This window comes from Camelus dromedarius, chromosome 12 (genome assembly GCF_036321535.1).
Source record: "Camelus dromedarius isolate mCamDro1 chromosome 12, mCamDro1.pat, whole genome shotgun sequence".
Lineage (NCBI taxonomy): Eukaryota > Metazoa > Chordata > Mammalia > Artiodactyla > Camelidae > Camelus > Camelus dromedarius.
The window spans coordinates 51,689,648-51,715,414 of record NC_087447.1 but is presented as its reverse complement, the minus strand read 5'-3'; the positions used below and the strand labels follow the sequence as shown (position 1 = coordinate 51,715,414).

The following is a 25,767-nucleotide window of genomic DNA, read 5'->3' as shown; positions in this document are numbered from 1 at the left end:
TACTTTTACCCACCTGGGATTACAAGTGTGTCCCCTTCATTGGTATGTGAAGGTCTCAAGGGGAAAATACAGTTTACTCTCATCTAGGGACCCCAACGACAGGGAAAATCAAGACCCAGAGCAGACGCCCAGCAACTATTTGAACCAAAGTGTGAGGTAGCAAATGACTTAACTTGTCGCCGTAGAAACCGCGCAGACGCAGCGAAGCACCCCCACCCGGGCCGGGAAGTGAGGCGGAGCCGCGAAAGGACGGCGAGCGGGAGGTTTAAACGCCTCAGCTCTGGGCGCCCGCTGGCTAAGCGGCTGGGCGCATGCGCGCAGCTCGCGCGCGCCGCCTCAGAGAGTCTTCCCCGCATGCGCGGGAGCCCGGATGTGGATGAAGTTGGTTGGAAGTGGGTGGCGCCACAGCCATGGCGGCGCTCAGAGTTGCGACGGGTGCTGGCAATTGGTTTTCGGCTTTGGCGCTCGGGGTGACTCTCCTCAAATGCCTTCTCATCCCCACCTAGTAAGGGATCCGCAAGGCCAAGGGCTGGGTTGGGAGGCCTATGCGGTCGGTCAGGGCGGGAGAGAGAAGCGTGGATGCCCCTGGGTGAGAGGAGGAAAGGGAACTTGAACTCGTGTGGTCGCTGCTCGCCTTTGATATGCTTCCCTCTCCGCCTTTTGATTGTTATTTCACTTGAGCACTAGATCATAGTCCTGGATGGCTGGGGTCAGGCCTGGCTCTGTCAGACTTTAATGTTTCTGAGCCTCAGGATCCTCATCCTTACTATGCAGATGAACAACACCCACCTCCAACATTTATTCTGCCAATACGGATTTTATGAGCTGCCTCCTGTGCTAGGCACTGTTCTACCTAAATCTTGGAGATTCAGTGATGAGAAAGATATTTCTGGTCCTTTCCTTGGGTGGAGTTAGTGGGGGCCAGAGAGACAAACAGGGAAGTTTCAGGTTGTGATATGATCTGTAAAAGAAGTAGAGAGGGATTCCCGGACAAGACTTCACTCCTCTTTTGGGAGGTGATGTTTGAGTTGAAATCTGAAAAAGAATAAGCAATGTGAAAAGTAGTTCAGGCATAGGAAAGCGTAAGTGCAAAGGCCCTCTAGTAGGAAAGAACTCAGCATTTTAGGAACAGGAAGTGACCCGTGACTGAAGATCAGTAAAGAAGGAGAGTGGCACAGGATGAGGTAGACAGTGGCCAGGTCACACAGTGTTAGACTATTGTGTGACAAGGATGGAGGGCCAAGACTGAAGGCATGAAAACTCTAGGAAGCAACCACCAAGTGGCAATGTGTATACAATGGTTGTGCAGTATTTATTAATTTAGTAATACTGGCATCCACCTTCTGTTCATCCTTCCTAATTCTCCCTTGACTTTTCCCCCCTCATTCCTTTTCTCCCTTCACTACAGGTCTCCCTACCCCCCTTCCCAGTTTAGGGTTTACTGGTATCCTTTAGTTCAAGTTCTCAGTGACCTCTTGGTGGGTATGGAAGAGCTGTATGTGTAGAATATAAGTCCATCCTAAAGTGTATATAAGCAATGAAGAATATATATAGGTTCAGCAAAATGATTTACAGGGAAAAGAAGGTCAGTTGAACTTTCTGCAAAACTGAAAACAAATAAGAAACATCTTTTCCTTTTAAGAGCAAATTGGAAAAATCTTTCTAAAATGTAAGAAATTCCTTTCAAATCAGAGTGAAAGGGATTTTTTTTTTTAAACTGTGCATATAGTATGATGTTCTTTGCTTTAGTTACTTCAGCCTAGAAATGTGTCTTTAGGGTTGTTATTTTGAATACTGCTCTTGGTCCAGGATTTAAAATGCATATAGTTGTAGTTAATGTTGTGCTTCTCAAACTGGAAACCCCTGGGATATGAGAGGGAAGCTACAGGATAAATGCAGAAATATTCACCAAAATGTTTACTAACTGCTTTATTATGAACCAGGTACTGTGGCTAGGTACTAGAGGAGAGGACAAAATGGATATGATCCCTAACCCTATAAAGGGGGTAGTTTAGTAAGGATAACAGTTCCAGTGACAAATCAGCGCCAAAATGTAATTACAGAACTATCCTTGTGTTAAGTGTTATGAAGGAAAAGATTGGGTTCCTGTAGGGGGACTAACAAGGGAGACTTATTTAGATTGGGTGTCAGGAAGGGTCTGAGGAACTGACATGTAATTGGAAGCCTGAAGACACACCCAGTACGTGTCTTTGGGTGAACATATGTGTATGCATTCCATTGAGTATGTTGAGGAGGAATGTATTTCCCTCTACCCTTCTAGCCAAATTCTTCTGGCTGATCTAAGTATCAAATTGACCAAAGACAGATTAACAGGACAAAATCAAACAAAAGTGTAATAATATGTACATGGACGAGAACCAGGAGAATTGAGTGACTTGCCGAAATGGCTGAAGTCCTCACCTTCAATACCATCTTCAGCTAAAGACAAAAGAGGATGTTGCAGATACCAGTTTAGGACTTAACAGGGAAGGAAAACAAAAGAAGTGTTTGCTGGGCCATGCAGAGACAGTGAGACACAGAGTGGACTCTCATTTGTAGGCCCTACCCTGTTCCCCCCACCATACCTGGCCCGTATGCTTTGCAGATATCTCTGGTGATAGCTCTATTCTGGGAACAAGCCCTTTATATAAATTTTTTAGGCAGCTAAGAGGGATGTAAAAGAAAGACTTCCTGAGTCTTCTGGTTCTTAAAAATAATCAGCTTAAATTAATCCTCATGCCAAAGAGAAACATTTAGAGGTGCCATTTTTTGCTCCTATCCAAGTACGTACCTAGAAATGGAATTGCTAGGTCATAATATCAGTTCTGAATCATGATTTTGAGAAATCTGTAGGAAATTCAGGTGATAATGTCAGCAGGAGGTTAGAGATGTCTCTCAAACTCAGGAAAGAGACCAAGGCTGTATATTGTGATTTGGGAGTTATCATTACACAGTTGAAAGTGGAAGCAATAAATGTGAACAAGATTGTCCAGAGCAGAGTAAGCTGCATAAAAAGAGGACTAAGAACTCAGCCTAAAGAAGCATCAACATTTGATGAATATTGCAATGGAAAGGCATGAAAGAGACATGGAAGGGGTTGGCTAGGAAACTCACGAGAGAGTTGTCACTGTGGAAAGGTTGTATAAAACACTAGAAAGCGTAAATTGGGTTTTGTTGTGGAACTCGTTATTGACTTGGATGAGTGGTTAATTTGACAAGAATGTATTGAGCCTGTCCCCATATCAGGTGCAGTTCGGCAAGTGGAGGGGAAGTATAGCAGTGAGCAAACAGAAAAGTCAGCTTCTGCTAAAAAGGAGTGAAGGGTAGCAGAATATGCCACCCCAAAATAGGATTTTGGGGGCTTATTTTGAGGAACTGCAGGCAGAGAAGGTTTGAAAACAGTGAAAGTTACTTTCAAGGGAAACTTACATTAGAAAGGGGGCCTGTATCAGGAAGGTAGCTATTACCAGAGATCACTTTTTCACCCCTCTGTGAATTACCTTCCACCCCTCTGTGAATTACCTTCCACCTTCTTTGAAGCCCTAGACCCCAACCCCTTTCCTTAGCTCGGAATGGTAGATAAGCCTCAATTATCTGGTCACCGTTTGAGTCTCATCTTATATATCTTTTAGGGCTGCTGTACATATGTATGTAATTAAAATTATTTTTTTCCTCCTTTCTTATTTCAATTTAATTCTTAGACCAGGCACAGAACCTGGAAGGATAGAAGGAAAAATTTTTCCTCCCCTATAGGGGAGATGGTTGGATATATTTATATATAGTGAGAAGGGGAACAGTAAACAGAATTTGGAGGCCTGGGAGAGGCAGGGCAGGGGCCTTTTCCTACCTTCTCTGATGAACTACTCATCCTTGAAGATCCAGCTTGTGTGTGAGGCATTTCCAGATAATGAATTGCTTGTGAAGGAGAGTAAGGCACCTCTGAGCAACAGCCTAAGGGCCTCCCTTAAGAAAAAGTATGAGCTTTTGATCAGCCGTTTAAATAACGCAGAGACCCTTTTCACTTAGTAGATTCCCCAGCTTTTCTAGAAGGAGATCTGGCCTCCAGGTAAGTGAGGTGTTTCAGGATTATGTAATACCTGCTTGTTTCTTTTTAGGATAGTGAGCTGTGACCATGTAGGGGGTATAGATCCATTTAAAAGGATAATTTTAGACATGTGAAATTGATAAATATTGTGAAATCTCATTTTATTCATCTGATTGTTTTGAGTAGCCATTCCACAGATTTTGAGGTACATCGAAACTGGCTTGCTATCACCCACAGTTTGCCAATATCACAATGGTATTATGAGGTAAGTTTTAATTTTCACCTTTTTGGCTGTATTTTTTTTTTAAGATGGTGAAATCATATAAAGTATTATTGGTATTAAGACAGTTTTTCCTGTGATCATAGGTTGAATAAATCTTTATGAAAACTGTGTTCTTTCCCAAACTTGGGTCCTCCCTCTCACCCAGCATTCACCAAAGCCAATCTACTGGCTCTGGGTTGTGGTTACTTCTCACTCCTTCATAGTGAAGGAAAGTATGGTGTTTATTGCAGGGTGTCAAGCAAGGAGAATGAGCAGCCAGTGCTCGAAAGACCTGAACTCTCCAATGGCTCTCAGGCAAGGGTTTTTAAAGACAACTGTAGGGGTGAGAGTCACAGGGTCATGGTTTGGAAATCTTAATCATCAATCTCTGGTTCCATTCTGGGGTCTGTATGCTAATGGTCAGCACGTAGTCATCATCCTCCATTAGGTGGGGGGTGGTCTTAGTTTCTGCAGAGCAAATCCTTTCCTAGCCATTCTCCTCATTTCCTGTTTGTAGGAAATAGGCTTCATTCAGCCTTCTAAGACCTTCCCTGAGTTCCAAAAGGCAGATTCAAACAGTTGCTAAGCAGGGAAGTAACAGAATGCAGAAACAAAGGAGGAGCAATCAAGAAAGAATAGTGCAGCAATTAAAGCAAGGTCCTGGTTCCTTCTCAAGGGATATACTTATCTTTGAGTTGTTCTGCTGGAACTGAGGCCCCTATCCAGGTGGGAGGATGGCAAGTTCTGGCTGAGCACAGGATTCCTGGAACACCATGCTGTTACCACACCACAAACCAATCAGAAGAAAATCATGCACCCTGCAGCCCTCGAAATTTTCCCTGTGAAAACTCCCTGAAAACCATTAGGAAGTTCAGGGTTTTTTGAGCATGAGCTACCATTCTCCTTCTTGGCCCTGCAATAAACCTTACTCTGCTCCAAAATAAAACATTTTGGTTTGTTTGGACTCACAGTTCGGCACAGTAACTTGTGTTCCATAATAATGTGAGTCAGATTGCTACCTATATCCCTCAGGAGGAGCTAGGAGTCCTGTGACTGTATTGTTTTAATCATTAACTACTTGAGTTTGCTCTTTGGAAGGCCAAACAAGAAGTGGAGGACACGGAGGTTCTTGTACCTGGGTAGGCCCCTACAGGGTCCTGCTGAGTTTCAGTCCTCCCTTTTCTTTGATACTCCTTAGTCCTGAGGGGAGCAGGGGTGGAACAAGAAAGGGAAAAAAGTTTTGGATAGAGAGGTTAATCTTAAACTCTGCAGGGGAACTTGGTTTTAGGAGGAGTTGATTTCACTCAGTTCTGCCCCTGGCACTGTTAGGGAGTCCCGTTATTTCAGGATGAGTTTCCCATACCATGTGATCCAGCAATCCCACTGCTGGGCATATACCTGTAGAAAAATAAAATTTGAAAAGATACATGCACCCCAGTGTTCATATCAGCATAATTTACAATAGCCAAGACATGGAAACAATCCAAGTTTCCATCAACAGATGACTGGATAAAGATGTGGTATATATATAATATATATACACACACAATGGAATACTACTTAGCCATAAAAAAGAAAATAATGCCATTTGCAGCAGCATGGATGGACCTGGATATCATCATTCTAAGTGAAGTGGGTCAGAAAGAGAAAGAAAAATGCCATGTGATATCACTTATATATGAAATCTTAAAAAAAAAAAAAAGACAAATGAACTACTTACTATTTGTAACTTAGATGATTGATTTCTTGAATATGTGTAAGCACATTTGACTGTCCTTTATGATTGGATTACTGCATTCTGTTGATTCTTTTTTGTGATTGGCTTTATTCCTTTGATGAGTATGTAAGTTTAAAAAGCTAAAACTCTAAACTGTTCTTAGAAACAATGATCAGTACATATATGCAAACTAAAAAAAAGTGCAGTATATTATATATGTGTATTTACATACAATATTTGTATATGTGCAGTCAAATTGTAACAATTCTACCTAATAAAACTGAAAAATGGTGGGGGGGGGGAATGAGTTTCCCAAATTACACATTGGGAATTACAGTATTTGCCACACCCTTTTTGAAAGAACATTGAATTGAAAAGAGGGAAAATTGGATTCTAAGCCTGGCTCTGTAGCAGCACAAAAAATATATTTTATCTCTCTGCACCACAGTTTCTCATCCTGGCCCATGAGGATTTTGAATGAATTATTTCTAAGATCCTGTCTCTCCCTGACATTTTATGGTTTATGAGGAAAGGAATAATCGGTGATGTGTAGGTGTCTGGTAATATACAAACCATTCTTTTTTATTATAAAAACCATGTCTGTATTTTTACTTCTGGTATTATTTACTAACTCGTATGTGATACTTCATGAAAAACAGACATCAGCTCAGAAATGTCTTGATCAAAAACAGCATTCTGCTGTTAGGGAGATTTGTTTTTAAGACAACCTGTAAAGTTTTCTGTGAGTTTGTTGTTGCTTTTGGGGTTTTTTGGTCAGGTCAGAATAGCCTTTGTACTGAAAAAGCTTAAGAGCAACTGATCTAATTGACAAAGTTCCTTCTCAAATGATAACACCACAAGTATTTCATAGGAATGCTAAGGAACTGTAAGTAATTACTTTAGTGTAAGGTATTTCCATTTGCATGTATGCATACCAGTTAGGAAACATGTATGGCCTAGTGGTCAAGAGCTTGGGCTGTGGTTTCAGACTGCCTGGGTTTGACTTTCAGCTCTGCCACTTAATACCTATGCTGGGTAACTGTGGACAAACTGCTTGACTTCTCAAAGCCTCAACATCTCCAACTATTAAATAATAATAATTATTAGGATGAAATGAATATAATGTGTGATGCACTTAGCATAGTACTTAGAACTAACGTGCTCATTAAACATTATTAGAGGTTATTAATAATTAGCATTATTAATATAATGACCATCAAAAGGCAGTGTCCACCCGCCCCCTCACCACTTTGTCTCTGACTATTCCTTAGTCACCTTTGCTAACTCTTCTTTATCTGCATACTCTTTGAAAAGCTGGTCCCCTCTGGGCTTCTCTTTGTGGTCCCTTTTTATTTTAATTCTGTAATTCTTTCTGGATGTTCTCATTTACTCCTAAAATTTTCACTGCAATCTTTTATCTTAGTACTTCTAGTACTATGTTTAAATCAGAGCTGTCTCCTGTTATTGGTTTATTTTAGATAGAAGAGGTTTATGTTAAAGGGATTCTAATAACAGCATTCTTCTTTGTTCTTCCTGCCCTCCTCTGTAATAACAACAAAAGAAATCAACAAGCCTCAGAACTCAATTGTCAGGAAGGCTCTCAGTAATAAGGCTGGGGAGGCACATGTCTCAGGTCTGGAAAGTGAACATGTGAACAGTGGATTTCTTTGTAGAGCCCTCCTTACCTGCAATTTCTAACCTACTTTTCTGCTGTGGCCTCAGATTAAATTGATTGGTAGACTGATTGGGAAAGACATTTAAAAGACCGATAATAAATATTTATAGAATGAACACATTAGTTTTGAATCTTTGTTGACCTAAAACAAGTAGACTCTAGTTATTTCTCCAGCAAAAGGACTTATTCAGGATCAACAGAAAATTGCAGTTCAGGGCCTGCAACCATAGCAAGTCACGTGCAAGTCCTTGCATAGCGCAGGAAGGAGAACTCTTTTAAAGAGGGGAAAAGGAAGTTGGGAGAGCTATAGTAAACAAAGAGTCCATGTTGTTTTGTTGGCTGAGTTGTGACTGTCTCTCCTTGGCTGAGCTCTTGGCAGGAAAGAAGAGAAGAGACTGTTCTTCCTGTTGGCTCTGCTGTCTTCCTAGGGCCTGAGACCTCCCCGTTCAGATCTCCCAACTCTGTTGTAATTGAAGTTTCTATTTATTAATTTTTGTATCTTTATATGTAGAGGTTGGAAGTTTTTGTATCTGAAGAAATATCTCTATTATAGTAGCTTCTGGAGCTAAAGGATTTGGAGTCCGGAGACCCAGATTTGAGTCCCAGCTCTACCAAGTCTTAGTTAAGTGACAGAACTGTTCACTTGGGAAGGAGATATTAGCTAGTAGCTTTCCTGGATTCCCAAAAGCTGTTTAGGTGAGACGATGGCCCCAGATGGAAATCCCTGAAGTCAGGAGGGCCTTCTGGGCTAGGTTTGGGAAGTCTTTCTGGGGAGTAGGAGCAGCATATAGAGGGCATCTGTGGGATGGGGATAGCAAGAGAAGGACAGGGACACTTTGTTTTGGAAAAGTGACCATCTCTCAGGCAGCACCTGGTCCTTCTCCCGGTTCTTTTAATGCTTCCTCCTCCTCATTTTATTTAAGGTAATAAATATGTCAATCAAATAAGGTAGGAAAATCTCTTAGACTTCGAGTAAAATCCATGACTCTTTAAGGGTAAGCTCTGACGTAGAAACTGTCGCTGGAAACCACAGATGTTAATAAAGTCTAAATTCATCTTGAATTTCTTGAAATTATGTGGAATAGTAATTTCTAGACTTTTTTTTAATATCCATACCGTAGCAAGAAATCATTTTTGAGCATTCACTACCTAATATGTCTTTATCTATAAATTATAAAGGTACTGCTCTCAATATACTTTTAAAAATAGAAATTAAGAAGGATGAGATTAAAAATAAAATTTCTGATTTCTCTTTCCACAGTTCAGTAGCTCATCTTGTTTATACCCCACATTGGAGATTTTGGTATTAGAGAAGGAACTTTTCATAAAGGAGAATTTAGTGGTTGGGTTCATAGCCTGAGTACCCTAGACAGAGAGCCTCTGGGTTGGCCTCAGGTCTGAGGCTTGCATTTGATACCTGCAGTGGGAGTAAACAGACTACTACTTGTTGGGACCTAAAGTTTGCATTCATCTTTACCATGAACAAACAGCTATCAGGTAGTTCGAGTCTTTCTTGCCTCATTTAATACCATAGAGAGACCCTAAATAGTAGGCCTGTGGACACCTAGTTAGTACCCAGTGAACCCTTTGTGCACTTCCAGAAGGAGAGAAGTCTTCCACCGAAAAGGGTAACAGAGCTAGAGTAGGGAGATTATTACTGTCCTGGCTCTTCTAGGTTTAGTTTTAGGACATGCTATGGGGATAGTAATTTTTAAAATATTAATAATAAGTAATTTGTATTGATAGTTTATATCTGGTTTAATACTGTGTATGTATTGTATTTTATATATTTATGTAAAATTTAATACATAGCTCATGAAGTAGGTACTACCATCCTTGTATGAATGCAGAAACTAGGACAAAATAACAAAATACAGTATCATACAGTGTATATATAGTTTATTTTTAATACAAAGTTTGTGTTTTTCTTATGATCTGTATTTTTATTTAATCATTAGTGATTGTTCATTCATTTAATGATTATTCAGTACTTAACATACCAGGAACTTACTAAATGCTCAGGATACAGAAACGACAGTGTGGTTTCTGCTCTCAAGGATCTTATAACCTAGTGGAACAAAAAATTAGTAGCATTTGTGTAGCATTTTGTCATTTATAAGTGTATTTAATATGTATTATCTATTTAGTCCTCACAGTGCCTCATTTTACAGATAAGGAAATTGAGTCTCTGGGACAGAACTTGAACCCAAGCCAAGCGAGTGAATCATTTGTTATGCCTTAAGTCCATTTTTATATTTATGAGAAGAACTGTGTTGTAACCAAGTTTATTATTATTAGGTTTCAAATTAATTTCTTTTGAAGTATAATTGACTCTGAGGAAATTGAAGACTGTATTAAATAACCTAGGAGACAGGTTTTGGCATTCTGCTCAGTCTTAACATAGAAATTTTTTTATTTATGACATATTTTAAGTGTAATTTCATCATTTCATGTGCTTTTTTAAAGACCAAAGAATGAAAATTTTCAATCTTTGCACCCTCTTTTATTCAGTTACTTAGGATACATTCTATCTTCTGTCTTTACCACAGGCAACTTCAGAGTGGACCTTGGACTACCCTCCCTTTTTTGCATGGTTTGAGTATGCCCTGTCACATGTTGCCAAATATTTCGATCAAGAGATGCTGAATGTCCATAATCTGAATTACTCCAGCTCAAGGACCTTACTCTTCCAGAGATTTTCTGTCATCTTTACAGATGCACTCTTTGTGTATGCTGTCTATGAGTAAGTCTGAGAATGTCATTTCATGTAGAAGGTGTTGAAGAAATATTATAGTATTAACTTGTCCCTCATCTAGGGGAAACAAAGTTCATATAATAGCAAATGCTAGAATAATTCAAAACTGTGTTGTGTTTTAAATTGCACAATGAGTAATTACAGCAAGCAGTCTAGCTAAATCTTGTGGAAGAAAATGTGGAGTAAGGTAGGGTTACAAGGTAGAGGCAGAACAAGAGATTGTGAATGTTGTGAAAAATAGCCCCAAGTAGAGTTCCAGGACCATTTCTCCTGCCCCAAATGGCTCTACGTGCTTTCCTTTCCTTCCCTGTAGCAGGCCACCAGGGGCTTCCGTGACCTCCCATATTTTTTGGGATACACACACATACATACAGCACATGCGCACTCATGTTCACATATGCATTGTGCTAACCTTCAATGGAGTTTGCAGTCTAGTAAATTCAAATCTTATTGAATGCTTTTAGTTATAGTCTCTGGATTCTTTCCTTCATGAAGACTCATCACTAATTTTAAGTTATGTTTATATTTTATGTTTTTATATTTCGCATATTTTACTTATAAATTAAAGTTTTTTGACTACACATACATAAAATGTTTTGCACAGTGATTTCCAAGCAGTGAGTTCCCAGTTAATGCTAGTTTCCATTCTGTCCCAATACTTAAGTCTGCTGTATGATTGTGACAGAGCAGTAAACTGGTGTCAATTTAGTGACCCTTGTCATAAATAGATAATTTCTGTTTGTGAGACCAAACTGAACTTTTGTCCCATTTAGGAAAGAGTCCCTTGAGAATGTTTTAACCCCCTTCTCATTTTCATGGAATAACTGCTGTTTGGCACTCTAACCTTCAGCCTTGTTTATGTCCTGGCAGGAGTTGGAAGGGAAGGTGATGTATTCCTTTTAACTCAGAAATGTTTGACCTCATGCTCCCAAGGAAAGTGTATACAGGTGTCACCGAAGGGCTCTTTAATTGGAAAGTTGTCAGTGTCACCAGAACAGGACTCCATTGCCTTTTTTTTCCCTCTCTATTAATAACTGGCAAAATTAAAGCTGTGATTTGGGTGCAATCATATTGAAGGGCTATAAGAAATTCTCTTAGTGTCTGTTTCCTCCTTTTTGAGAAGAAAACAACTTCCCATGGTCGTTGAGAAGTAAACATAATATTCCAAAGGAAAGCATTTAGCATGCACTGAGCACTCCATAGTTTTATTTCCTTCATTTTTTTCTCTCCTTCATTCCTCCATCTTTTTCTTCACCCTTTTTTTTTTTTTCTGGCCTTCATATTTTTGGATTGATATAAACCTGAGTTATCCAACTGCTATTCAACCTGAATGTTGCTTTAATAATTCATTTTCAAAATAATAGTTTCACATTAAAAAAATGACATGGACAGTTTATCAAGAATGGCTAATAAAATGCATCAGAGTACATCAGAGTGTACTCTAGAGAAGTACTGTGATGTTCTAATGAATATTAAAGTTGTTTCTGATTTTTTCCTGGTGTTCCAATATAGGTGCTGTAAATGCATTGAAGGGAAAAAAGCAGGCAAAGAACTTACTGAGAAGCCAAAGTTCATTCTATCAGTATTACTGCTGTGGAACTTCGGGTTGTTAATTGTAGACCGTATCCTTGACATTCTATGTATTGTTTCCTTATTTATTTGATATATACTAAGTATAAGATTAATTCTTTCTATCATGGTGACTCCAAAACATGAGCTGCTTTTGAAAATGGATGTGGGGTGGATTAGTCAGTTCCCCAAACTGTGGTCTCTGCTCAGCTTTACCAGACTCTGGTTGTTAGAGCACCTTGTCCCTAAAGAGTTAGTGGTGTTGTTCAAGAACCAGTTAAACTGCCAGTAAAGCAATATATTGGGACTTATTAACTGTCTTTAGATTAATCTAATCACATGCCTTAAGTAGTTTTATAACACATTATTCTAAACACCTTTTTTATGAAAAGACATATCACAGTGTTGCATATGGAAACAGATGGGCCTTCATGCTTTTCCACCATCTTGGCTTACCACATATTAATAGGCAAAGTTCTTAAATCCAGAGTGTCTGAGTGTAACTGAAATCCTAAAGATAAAATGCTAATTTCTACAGTTTTCATAGAGGTAGCCCGGTATGGAGGAAAACACTCAGACTTTAGTTTCAGTCTGACCAGGACTCAAATCTCAGTCACGTCATCCAAGTAGCATTGGGCCATGAGTAGATCAATGCTCTGAGCTCTGACTACGTCACAGGGTCCTTGTACATGTGCTATAGACAATGGAGCGCTGCGTGCAGTGGCCTTCGATAGCTGTTAGGTCCCTTCCTTTTCCTTCTGATTCTAAAAAAGAAAACAAAACACTTCCCCTTTAGCTGCTGGATCTTCAAAATAGAGAAAACAGGAAAGTTTCCTGGTCTTCTTCTTAAATATAAATTGTAATTTAATAAGAGTTTGTCCAGGATTTGACTGTTCATAGAAAACACTTTCATGAAAAATCCAAACTGGTAGTAATATTTTTGTCTTTAATTTACCTACAAAGAAAGCATTTGCAGTTTTTATACTCAGTCTGCTGACACAGTTCATTGTAATTTTGGTATCTTCTGTTTTCTTTCCTTAACCTGAGTCCAGATATTCATTTCCAGTACAATGGTTTTTTATCTGGATTAATGCTACTCTCCATTGCACGATTATTTCAGGTAAACACAAAATAGGTTAATTATATTAGTTTGGTTTTTAGCTTTAAAGGCAACAGCATAGTGGGTGATGAGTAAATTTATTTGACCTTTTTGAGTTGCCAAGTGCTACAGACACTTTCATTGAGTATTTTTCACAATTCTGTCTTCTCTTTTGACAATAATTTTCTTCATTTTACAAACTTGTTAAGAGTGTGGCAGGCCTGAAATAAACCTGAGTTTCTATATTTGGTTGGGGTCGTTTATCTAGGAATGAAATCTTCAGCAGTTTATACAATGTACTAACTGTGATGGTGGGTCCTTGACCATCAGAAGCATGTAGCATTATATATTTGAAAGTATGGAATCTGGAATCAGAAGACCTGGGTTGAAGTCCTAAATAACCTAGTAAGCTGTGTGACTCAGTCAGGGTTATTCAAATGCGTTGGCTGCTTCAGGTTAGATACATTATACCCAGTACCTTACTGAGTAAACCTCACAACTATTCTGTGAAGTTGTTAAGATAATAGGGGAGGAAATCAGGTAATTCAGATTTCTGGGATACTCTTCTGTACACTGAATCAGAATCTCTGGGATTGGGTTTTAGGAATCTCCAGGGAATTTTAGTACACCATCTGATTTGGGAACCATTAACCCAAAGCAACGCATTCAACCCTCTCAGCCTGTTTTCTCATCTGTAAAATAAAATTTACCCCTTAATACATTGTTTTTGTAAAGTGGGGCTGTCTACCTCATAGGGACTTTGGAAAGATCAAATTCAATATATAAAGTTCTTTGTCAATGATAAATATCTGGATAAGTTTTTTTTCTTTTAACCATAAGAAGTCACACAGTACATAAAACATACTTGTTCAATGAATGAATGTTGGATGGTTGTTGAACAAATGAACTGAAGTTTAGCTATAGAACCAGCTAGACTTTCTCTGAATCTTAGATAAATAATAAAACTGGTGGACAGTTCGGAAGCATCCCATTCTTTTTCCTTATCATTCCTAACTCATCTATTCTAGACCATACCTGATGAGGCAGTGAAAGGAGGAACCTGGCCTCTCATGGTCCCTTTGGCAGATTCTTTGCTGAACCTCAGGACCATTATCTTATTTGATCCTTCCAAAATTCCTGTGAGGTAGGTAGAATTCAGACTTCTTTAGTTACAGTCAAGTCGGTTGTTTGTTTTTCTCCTAAATCAGAGTGCCTTTAATTCTCCTGAGTAGTTTGTTAGATGAAGTACTACTTGGTGCCTTCAGCCTAATTGCACTTTATGTTACCTGATATGTAACATAAGATTTAAGTGGTTCTTTGCTAGCATAACTTTGTGTGTAATCATTCATAGTCTCATTCCCAGATCCTCTCTGGAAATCAACTTCAACTATTGTATAACTGTAAGGGGGTAAGGGTGATTGAATTCTCTGGGCTTTTTAGTTCCTTAGGGAGAATTTGTAGTATGTCGTTATGATGATGTATCTGTAGCTCAGCATCAACCTTAGTACTTAAATGTTTATTGAAATAATGAACTTATGAACCCACTAGTCTCAGTATAAAAAGTAGCTGAAGTTACTTGCCTGTGTTCTTTTTATATTGCATGTAGAATATTTGCCTGAATATTTAAAACCTTTTATTATAGAAAATTTGAATTATATACAAAAGTGGAGAAAATAGGACAGTGATCTAAACCCACACACAGAGTATTATTTTGAAATATATCCCAGACATCATATTTCGTTTGTTAAGTATTTCAGAATACAGGCATACCTCAGAGATATTATGGGTTCATTTCCAGACAACCACAATAAAGTGAATGTCACAATAAAATGAGTCACATGAATTTTTTAGTTTCCCAGTGCATATAAAAGTTATGTCTACACTATACTGTAGTCTGTTAAGTGTGCAATAACATTATGTCTTAAGAAATATATACATACCTTAGTTAAAAAATACTTTATTGCTGAAAAATGCTAACCATCGTCTGAGCCTTCAGTGAGTCCTAGTAGCAACATCAAAGATCACCGATCATAGATCACCAAAACAAATAGAATGAATAATGAAAAAGTTTAAAATACTTCAAGAATTACCACAATGTGACACAAAGTGAACAAATGCTGTTGGAGAAGTGGTGTCGATACTTGTTCAACGCAGGATTGCCACAAACCTTCAATTTGTAAAAAACACAGTATCTGCGAAGCACAGTAAAGCAAAACTCAGTAAAAATGAAATATGCCTGTATATCTTTAAAACTTTATTTTCAGTGTGGTAAAATACATATAACTTAAAATTTACCATCTTAAATCATTTTTTCTTCGTTTTATCAAGATATAATTGGCATATCGCACTGTATGAAGTGATTATCACAGTAAATTTAATGAACATCCATCATCTCATATACATACAAAATTAAAGAAATAGAAAAAAAAGTTTTTCTTTGTAATGAAAACTCTTAGGATTTACTCTCTAAACAACTTTCATATATAACATACAGCAGTGTTAATTATATTTATCATGTTGTGCATTACATCTCTAATACTTATTGGGCTTATAAATGGAAGTTTGGACCTTTTGACTACCTTCATCCAGTTCTTCCTCCCCCACCTCCGTGCCTGTGGTAACCACAAATCTGATCTTCTTTTCTATGAGTTTGTTTGTTTTTGAAGTAATAATTTTTTACAACACTGTTAGTTCCAGCATAGTGATTCAATATTTCTGTCCATTTCAAAATGATCACAGTAAGTCTAGTTATGATCTGTCACCATACTAAGATATGACATAGTAATTGACTATATTCCCCACACCGTACATTTCAAACCCATGACTCATTTATTTTGCACCTGGAAGTTTGTACCTCTTAATCTCCCTCACCTATTTCTTTCCTTCCCTCACCTATTTATCTTAAACATTTTTAAGTGTACAGTTCAGTAGTGGTAAGTATATTCACATTGCTGTGCAACCAGTCTCCAGTGCTTTTTATTTTTTAATAGACTTTATTTCTAAAAATAATTGTAGATTTACAGGAAAGTTGCAAAGATAATAGAGTTCCTGTACCCCCTCACTTTTTTCCCCTAATGTTACCATCTTATGTAGCTATGGTACATTCCATCAAGACTAAGAAACCAACACTGCTACACTCCGATCTCACTAGTTTTTCTACTGATACCCTTCTTCTGTTCCAGGATCCAATCCAGGCTACTGCATTACTGTTTAGTTTACCCTGAATTTTGAGTTGATATTTCCCTTTTAAATCTCCTAGAAAAGGCATATGGAAGGAGCATTTCTCTTTGCTGTTCTCCTGCATTTCAAGCACATCTACCTGTATGTAGCACCAGCTTACGGTATATATTTGCTACGATCTTACTGTTTCACTGCAAATAAACCAGGCAAGTTTTACTGATCGTTTTATTTTATTGTATCTTTTCTTCATTTTATTTTGTCTTGACTTGGTGGCTTGCTTTGTGAGAGGGTTTTATGAGGCACAACAGGTATCTCTCAGCTATTGATCCTATAAACCCTATACCCATTCTGACATTTCTCTGCTCTTGCCACATCATAAAGATTGGTGTACTATCATGGGATACTTCTAATTATATCATGGGAGATACTGGGTGGGGGCGGGGGTTGTAAGTAATGGCTTTCCATGCTCCTGGTTAATAATAATGTTCCTTTTCTGTAGATGGGTCCATCCGATGGAACAGTTTCAGCTTTGTCCGTCTTATTTCCCTGGGACTGATTGTTTTCCTAGTTTCTGCTCTATCGTTGGGTCCTTTTCTAGCCTTGGTAAGTCTTTTATTTGTTATAAATACATGTTTGTTGTTGTTAAGGAAAAATTATAAAGCCAGGAGTATATAAAATAAATAAAACTATTCCTTTTTATACTCCTGCCCAGTATGACTCCCCAAAGATAGGATGGTATTCTTTCAGATATTTTTGTGCATATTTAAATATGTATGTGCATATATTTGTATGTTTAACTCTCTCACAGAAACACACACTTACATAGAGTTAATAATCATTATTCACAGATTACATATTTGCTAATTTGTTTATTTGTTATAATTTACTTATAACCCCAAAATCAATACAGTGCTTTCATAATTTTTCACTGACAGCAAACATTCTGAAATGCCTACAATGTTACAGATTTTCAACAGATGTTTTTCTTTTTTCCCTTCTTCCCTCACACTGAATTCAACTAACTTTAATTCCTGCTAAACCTGGGAAACACTGCATGTCTTGTCAGGTGTCCCCTGCTGTCCCCTTCTCTTCAGTAGACTTGAATAAGCTGCAGTCTGTGTTCTCCTTTGCACCTGTACATTCTTCCATTTTCTATACTTATAATAGTGTTGGACTGGTGTTCAAAGTACTTTGATATATCTTGTCCCACTAGAGAGATGAGAAGGTCAGACAAAAAAGGTTCTGTGAACTGCTCAGGATCACACAACTACTTCCTTGAAGGGAAAAAGACTGGAACTCAGACCTCATAACTTTCTACACACTGCCATAGACAGTACCCTAGTCCTCTTTTTGAATTTAGAAAAGCTTGATCACTGTTCAATCTCTTTTCAACAGAACCAACTGCCTCAACTCTTTTCCCGACTCTTCCCTTTCAAGAGGGGCCTCTGCCATGCATACTGGGCTCCAAACTTCTGGGCGTTGTACAGTGCTTTGGACAAAGTGCTGTCCGTCATCGGTATGGTAGCAAGCCTTCCTACTTAGACTGTGAATATTGAAAGGACTAGTCACATTGAGAAATGGAAAAACCTGCTTTGTGTTTTGAATGTGTCTGAACTGTTTGCTCTCTAGTCCTGCATTTCAGCTTTCAGAATGAATGGGGGAGTGGTTCTCGGGACTGAGGCTTCAGTGCAGGAAACAGACTGTGTTCCTTATAAAAGCTCTTTGTGGCAATGAGGTTGTTGATCCTTTCCTTGGGGAAAAAAATAGACATTTTAAAAAGGGAATTTTTGCCTTAAGTAAAATGTTATTCAGCAGTTATAGCCCTACTTTTAAACTTAAAAATGTGAAGAAGCAGGGAAGAAGAATATGTAAGTTGTGACTCTGGATATTAAGCCAGTAAGGGAACTGATAACCGTGCATTTTAACGTAAGATGAGAAGAAAGGGAAAACTTAGGATGTGCTTTAAGTCTGGGGTGTGATGAAAAGAAATTTGTTAATCTTAACCTTTTGATGGTTCCGAAAATAACTCACTATGGAACAACTCACACTCTCCTTTGTGAATACAGCCTAGCTTGATGGAAAATGCAGGATCTAGAGAAGAGTAGGCAAACTTTTTCTGTAATGGGACTGACAGTAAATATTTTAGGCTTTGCAGGCTACATAAGGTGTTCTGTTTGTTTGTTTGCAACCTTTAAGAATGTAAAAACCTGTTGTGAAAAACAAACGCAACAATAAAGAATTGCTTGGTATCAGCAGGGGCTTTGGAACCAGGCAGAACTGGGTCCAATTCTTCCACCTGTTAGTTGTGTGACTTTAGGCAACTCCATCTCTCTGTGCCTCAGGGGGCTAAAGGTAACAGCTACAAAGCCCTTGGCACATGGTAGTTCCTTAATGCATGCTGGCTGCTGTTAGTATTTTTGGATACGCACTTGTAGGAAATCATAATTTCGTATTGTCCCTCACCTACTGTGAATCCAGCCTTGAAATGTATGGCATCTTATAAACTAAGTCCTTAACATTTCTATTTCAAAAAAGCTTTAAACAACCAGCATGGTATGAGGTACAAGGACCTCTTGCTTTAACTGCTGTATCTCACCATGTATATCTGTCTCAAGGATGTCATACATGGAAATTCAGTAGCAGGTTAGGCAACTATGGTTCAGGCAATAGTTATTAGCTTTATGAGAAAATCAAAGGTGGGGAGGGTATAGCTCAGTGGTAGAGCGCATACTTAGCATGCATGAGGTCCTGGGTTCAATCCCCAGTACCTCCATTATAAATAAATAAATAAATAAACCTAGTTACCTCCCTACCCACTCACTCCCCCCACCAAAAAAAAGTTAAAAAGAGAGAGAGAATGGGAGAGAATCAACAGGCTGAAGGGGAAAGGGAAGAGGTGAATGAATAGAAAATATTTTGGTAGTCTACACCTTTCCCACATTTCACTAATTTTCAGTGGCATTAGACAGGGCCATTCAGGTGCTCAGACTGTCCCTGACTGTCCTATTTGTTTGTTTGGGCTGTGGCTTGCATCATTATCCTCAGACTTTGTTCACTTAATAAGTATTTCTTGAACTCCTATGTGCTGGGGATAGAAATGAAGTATAGTTCCTGCCTTTAAGGAACCCAGTATAGCAGAGGAAATGAATATATAAACAGATACAGTGCGATGAATACTAGATATAGACATGTGTAAGAGACCTTAGCCCACAAGAAAATCAGCTTTATTTCTTGAATTAGGAGCTTTCTCAGATGAGTAAGTGAATTAGGAGTCAACTTCGCAAAGAGACTAGGGCATTCTAAGCAAAGGGAGTAGTCTATGCAAAGGGATGCTGGTGTCCAGAGTGGTACATTGGTTCATTGTGAACAAGCCACATTTAACAAAGTGTGGACTAGATGAGGCTGGAGAGGTAGGAGGGGGCTAGTTTGTGGAAAACACTGGGTGCTGTGCTTAGGAATATGGACTTTATCCTGTAGGCAAGGAAAGATTCAAAGCTGGGGTGTGACATGGGGTTTCTATATTTGAGAAAGGTTGCTTCATTTTAGAGGTGAGAGCAGATTGCTATTCAAGCTGCCTGCCAGCAAGGTTCCCTGCTCCAGTGCAGACAGCTGCAGTCTAAACCAGCAGCATCTTAGGTAGAATAGTGCAGGATTGAGTTAATGAAATCTTGACCTTGAAGCAGTCATAAGATTTAATAGCTTATTTTTTTTTTCTCAAGGACTTGATTGGTAAAATATGGTGTGCCCATGATAAAACAAAACAAAATAAAATGTCTGTTTACTCTGTAGGTTTAGAGCTGAAACTTCTTGACCCCAACAAGGTTCCCAAGGCCTCGATGACAAGCGGTTTGGTTCAGCAGTTCCAGCACACAGTCCTTCCCTCGGTGACTCCCTTGGCCACTCTCATCTGCACTCTGATCGCCATCTTGGTAAGAATTCACACATGGTACTCATTTCTTGAGTTTTCCCTGCTTTTCTTTTCTGTGGCTGGTTGAATTTCAACTTTCAAGTTTTTCCAGCTGTAGGGTAAATTCCATGGCTGTCATCCTGCTGCAGATTAAGGCATGTCCTAGCAATTCTTAGGGTAACTGTGAACACTGTAAGGAAGGATTACGAGTGAAGCCTCTGTGAGAGTGGTTCTCGCCAGAGGGTATTAGGCCATCTGTTCACCTTCGGATGAAGAAGAAAGAAAAGCCCAGGGAGGAGGGAGCTTGGACCACACCATTGAGAAAGAGGATAATGTAGTAGGGACAACAGGTTTTTGTTTCCATCATGGCTAACTGATCAAAATCCAAATTTGTCTGAACTGCATGGATATTTTGTCTTGATAGTAATAATGACTTGAGAGACTCAACAATTCCTGTTTGAGCATCAGATAAGAATCTAATATGAATCAGATGCTATTATAGGCGCCATTGATAGTTGGTTTTGTTAGTGACCATGATGCCTTCAATTTCATGATATAATTTTAGTAGAATTTAGTATAAATAACTCAATCCTATCTATAATTATACTCAGTTTTTTGTTTTTTAAATGGAGGTACTGGGGATTGAATCTGGGACCTCGTGTGTGCTAAGCACACGCTCTGCTGCTGAGCTGTACCCCTCCCCTCTAGTTATACTCAGTTTTAATTTTGGTTTCTAAATGATCAAGCCTATTCACAAGACACCTGACCACACGTAATTACGTGGCAGTACTGGTAGGTAATTAAGCTCTGTTGGCCTACTTATTCACATGGTCTAACTGAGGTTAAAACTTTTTTTCTAAAACTTCAGCCTCTAGGAGAGGAGGGTATAGAAACCTAATTACCTCCCCCCACAAAAAAATAAGAAAAATAAATAAATCAAATTAAAACTTCAGCCTTGTAGGCTGCATGTGGAAGGTGATGGTTTTGTTGTAAGTTACACTCCAGCCCACAAAGTTAGGTATTTTTAATATGCTAAGATCTAACTTATTATTAGCCCCCAAATATCGATGAACTTTTGTAGGTTGACCTAATAGGTTCAGTGACTATTAAATAACTAATTATGAAGATGTATATAAGGGGTTATAATGGATATTCTGGAACTTAATTATCATTTCTTATTAATTTTGATGAATAGAATTAATTGTACTGAGTTAAATATGTATGCCCAAATGCCTTTTTTTCCTGAGTAGTAGTTTTTATGTTAACATTTGGTGGGCTATTCACAAAGTGATGAATTATCCCAGTTTAATGGAGAATAGTCGTAAGATCTGTTTTTCAGAGATGATGTAAGTTATATTCACCTGAACAATGTTTTGTTAAAGACTATTTTAAATGATACTGAAGTTTTATCTTTGCCTATTGTTTCTAGCCCTCTATTTTCTGTCTTTGGTTTAAACCTCAAGGGCCCAGAGGCTTTCTCCGATGTCTAATTCTTTGTGCCTTGAGCTCCTTCATGTTTGGGTGGCATGTCCATGAAAAAGCCATACTCCTAGCAGTTCTCCCAATGAGGTAAGCTGATAGCTCAGTCAGTTAGCATTTCTGGCATATTTCACTGTGATCCTATTGTTTTCCAATTGATCTGTCCCTTCTTGACATGTTCAGTGGGATAGGCAAAGGCGAAGATGTATGGGAACAGATTTATACCAGGACAGGACAGAAATGCTTAACTTGGGATCCTTGCACCCATGAAGGTTCTCAGGTATGCAAACTGCCTGTATTGTTCCTGAAGTTTTGGGTAAGGGGTACTAAACTGATTAAGAACCATGATACCAGGCCCTTGCTTCTGGATATCGAATGGCAACATAATTTGGAAAAAGCATGGGTTTTGGTGTCATCACACCTATGAAAATAAGGTCTCACAGTGCCTTGTTAAGAGTTGTTAGTTCAAGTAAAGATTGAGTCCATTATGGAATAATACCTAATATATGTACAGCACATCAGATTTTTCAGAACTGTTTTTGTTGTTTGGTTTTGGGGGGGTTGTTTTGTTTTGTATTCTTTCTTTTGAGCCTCAAAACAACCTTTAAAATAATTAAGATAAATAGATGTCACTCCCTCTCTTAACATCTTCAGAAACTGGGGCTCAGAGTTTAAATGACTTGTCTAAAGTCACACAGCTAGCAAGTAGCAGCGTTAGGACTTAAACCTGAATCTTATGTTGAATCTTAAGATCTTTTCACTGTCGTGCTCAAAAACAAGAGGGGGGTGGGCATTTAAAATGCAGTGGTGTCCATTTTATAATACAATTGAAATCCAATTAGATAGATGGTAATAGAATTAGCCTTTATCTTAAGATTTTTGTTAAATCCTGAAGAGAAATCATTTAACCTCTGAACGAATATTAAACAAATATGTCAGGTCAATATATGGCTTGTCTGGTTTCATTTAGCAGATTGCAGTTTCAAAATTTAAAAAAAAACAACAGAGCAAAACTTCTAGTGTCTTCAGTTAGAATTCTTACTGAACCCCAGCAGGTGTGGGGCATTGTCCAAGAGAAGATCTATAGAGTTGGAAATAAATCTCCAAGTCCTGTTTCCCTGGCTACCACCACTAGGCAGCTCCCAATCCCACAATATCCCTTTCTTTGAAGAGACGGTTACTCAGAGAGGTAGTTCTTTTTTGAATATTCCCTTATTCAGCGTGGTACACTCTTCTATGAATTGCTTAAAGTTTCCCACTAAAAAAATTAATATTCTCAATTGAATTGAACTACAGCAGAAATCAGTATGTTATTTTTATGCATAAGCCAATTCTAGAAATAATAATAGATATAGGTTATTCCAGCTACTTGCAAGTGTAAGTTTCATTTGTTGTTTTAAGGAATTACTATAAGAATTTTTATTTTTAGCCTTTTGTCTGTGGGAAAAGCAGGAGATGCTTCGATTTTTCTGATTCTGACCACAACAGGACATTATTCCCTCTTCCCTCTGCTCTTCACTGCACCAGGTAAACAGCTTATTTTTAGAGGGATCTATTTGGTTGCCATGGCCTTTTCATCAGAGCCTAGAGATCAATACTGTCTGATTTAAACCACCTTAAATCTCATAGAAAAAGAAAGCTCATCCGTTCTCTTAAATAAAACCTCCAGTATGTCCCTAATTCTCAATATCTTTATATATCACAAAAATGCATCGTTAAGCTCAAAAAGCATTAAAAGCTGTGTCAGTGTGATTATATTGCCTTTAGTATTATAAACCTTCCTCTTATCAACTAAATCATCATATGTACTTTTTTATTCTTTTAACAGAACTTCCCATTAAAATCTTACTCATGCTATTGTTTACCATCTATAGTATTTCCTCACTGAAGACTCTATTCAGGTAATCTAAAAAACTACATTTAAAATTATATTTATGCTTGTGAAATGTTTACTCTTAAGTGGTTGATAAGCCTTTTAAGTTTTATTTTTTAAGTTTTAATGTGAATATAACAACATTGCAAAATATCAGCAGACAGAGGGAGAAATTACCCATATCCTGTCACTCTGACATGACAGCATAGTTCTTGGCTTTAGTTTGGGGGAATATTTGAGGAGGGACTACCTACCTTAAATTAAAACCTTATATCAAAACTAAAAAATGAAATGTAAAATATGCATTACGAGTAAAACTATCACATAAATACAGAAGCATGAAGCTAAAAGATATGTAAGAATTCTTACATTTCTTAGAATTATGAGTGGAATTTTTTTCTTTTCTAAACTTTGTGTAATGATATCTGTATAATTTTTTAAAGCTTGCTTATGATTTATATCTGATTATGTTCCTAAAACCTCATATACTTAATTATATTAAACTCAATTATAACCATATGACCCAGCAATTCCACTCTTAAGTATACATCCTGAAGAATTGAAAATGGGGACTCAAACAGATACTAATGCACCAATGTTCACTATAGTTTTATTCATGGTAGCCAAAAGGTAGAAACAACCCGAATGTCCAGGAACAAGTGAATGGAGGGAGGGTATAGCTCAGTGGTAGAGTGCATGCCTAGCATGCACAAGGTCCTGAGTTAAATCCCCAGCACCTCCACTAAACTAAATATTTAAACCTAATTACCTCCCCCCAAAATAAAAAACAAATAAAAAAACTCAAAAAAAAAAAGTGAATGGATAAGCAAAATAATCTGTGTGTGTGTGTGTATACATATGCGCGCACACAATGGAATATTACTCAGCCAGAAAGAGGAATGGCACTCTGCTATGTACTACAGCATGGATGAATCTTGAAAACTTAGGCTAAGTGAAATAAGCCAGACCTTTTGTACAAATATTGTATGATTTCGTTTATATGAAATATCTAGCATAATAGGCAAATTGTTAGAGACAGAAAGTAGATTAGTAGTTATGGGGACCGGTGAGGGTAGTGGTGATGGTGGATAGGGAGTTATTATTGCTTAATATTTCCAGAGATACTTTTCAGGGCAGTGAAAATGTTTTGAAAGTGGATAGTGGTAAATATTGTACAACATTGTCAGTATACTTAATACTACTGAATTATATACTTAAAAATGGTTAAAATAGCAAATTTTACATTATTTTACCAAAACAAAAAGTGATGTATTGTTCACCATATTCTTATTCAAATATCACAGTATCCAGGCCTCTTTCCTCTTCCGAATACATAGCTAATTCTCCCTCAGCAACTTCAGCTAGGTGACAGCATAGATGATGACTGGGTAACTGGATCATTGAGATAATGTAATGGTATATCATTATCACTGTTTTCTAAATGTGAAATTTAATGCATTCTTTTGACTCTGGCTTTAGCTGTACTTCACATCAAGACAGGGCAGGTGGGAAGCTTTAGCTGAGAAATGTTTGCAAAATCAGAATGACTCATCTAAAATCAGACTTCTCTCTCCTTTTTTCTTCAGAAAAGAAAAACCTCTTTTTAATTGGATGGAAACTTTCTACCTCCTTGGCCTGGGGCCTCTGGAAGTCTTCTGTGAATTCGTATTCCCTTTCACCTCCTGGAAGCTGAAGTACCCCTTTATCCCTTTGTTACTGACCTCAGTGTATTGTGCAGTGGGCATCACATATGCTTGGTTCAGACTGTATGTTTCAGTATTGAGTGACCCTCCTGTCGGCAAGACAAAGAAGCAATGAGTAAAGGAGCTGCTTGGATGCATTCCAAGCAATTATTTCATGGGAAATTAATCAGAACTTGAAGAAAGTTGCTGGTGGCATGAACCATTCATTTCAATAGATCTGTTTGAGGACCATTCTTCTAAACTTGGCCTTGCCCAGCCTAGCAACCTGATTGTCACCATGGTGAGAAGCCACTTGTCCTCCATAAGCAGTGAAACACATCTGAAACAGATCTCGCCTTCCCTTGTTAAAATTGTCTGAGATCACTCAGACTGCTGTGCTTGCTCTGGGCAACAGCATGATTATCTGTAGCCTATGATAACCATTGTCAGGTGATAAAGCCTAATTAGAATCTTGTGCTAAGGGAAATATAAATAAAATATCATTTTGTATTTCTGCACAAAAA

General features: G+C 38.1%; 1 protein-coding gene across 6 annotated transcripts; it reads left to right on the top strand.

Moving 5' to 3' along the window:
• Positions 1 to 369: 369 nt before the first annotated feature.
• On the top strand, positions 370 to 25,767 carry ALG8 (ALG8 alpha-1,3-glucosyltransferase). 6 transcript variants are annotated; one of them, XM_064492746.1, is made up of 13 exons: positions 370 to 470; positions 4,232 to 4,310; positions 10,249 to 10,442; positions 11,967 to 12,076; positions 13,076 to 13,143; positions 16,382 to 16,508; positions 16,802 to 16,905; positions 17,698 to 17,818; positions 20,092 to 20,231; positions 21,639 to 21,778; positions 23,118 to 23,215; positions 23,517 to 23,589; positions 25,148 to 25,767. In XM_064492746.1, the coding sequence occupies exons 3-13, from the start codon at positions 10,339 to 10,341 to the stop codon at positions 25,377 to 25,379; spliced, it is 1,317 nt and encodes a 438-aa protein (XP_064348816.1). In that variant the 5' UTR covers positions 370 to 470; positions 4,232 to 4,310; positions 10,249 to 10,338; the 3' UTR covers positions 25,380 to 25,767. The 6 variants fall into 6 exon arrangements, with proteins under 6 accessions (XP_064348816.1, XP_064348817.1, XP_010988406.2 ...); XM_064492747.1 differs by having other exon boundaries at positions 372 to 505; positions 20,133 to 20,231; positions 21,673 to 21,778; XM_010990104.3 differs by having other exon boundaries at positions 372 to 505.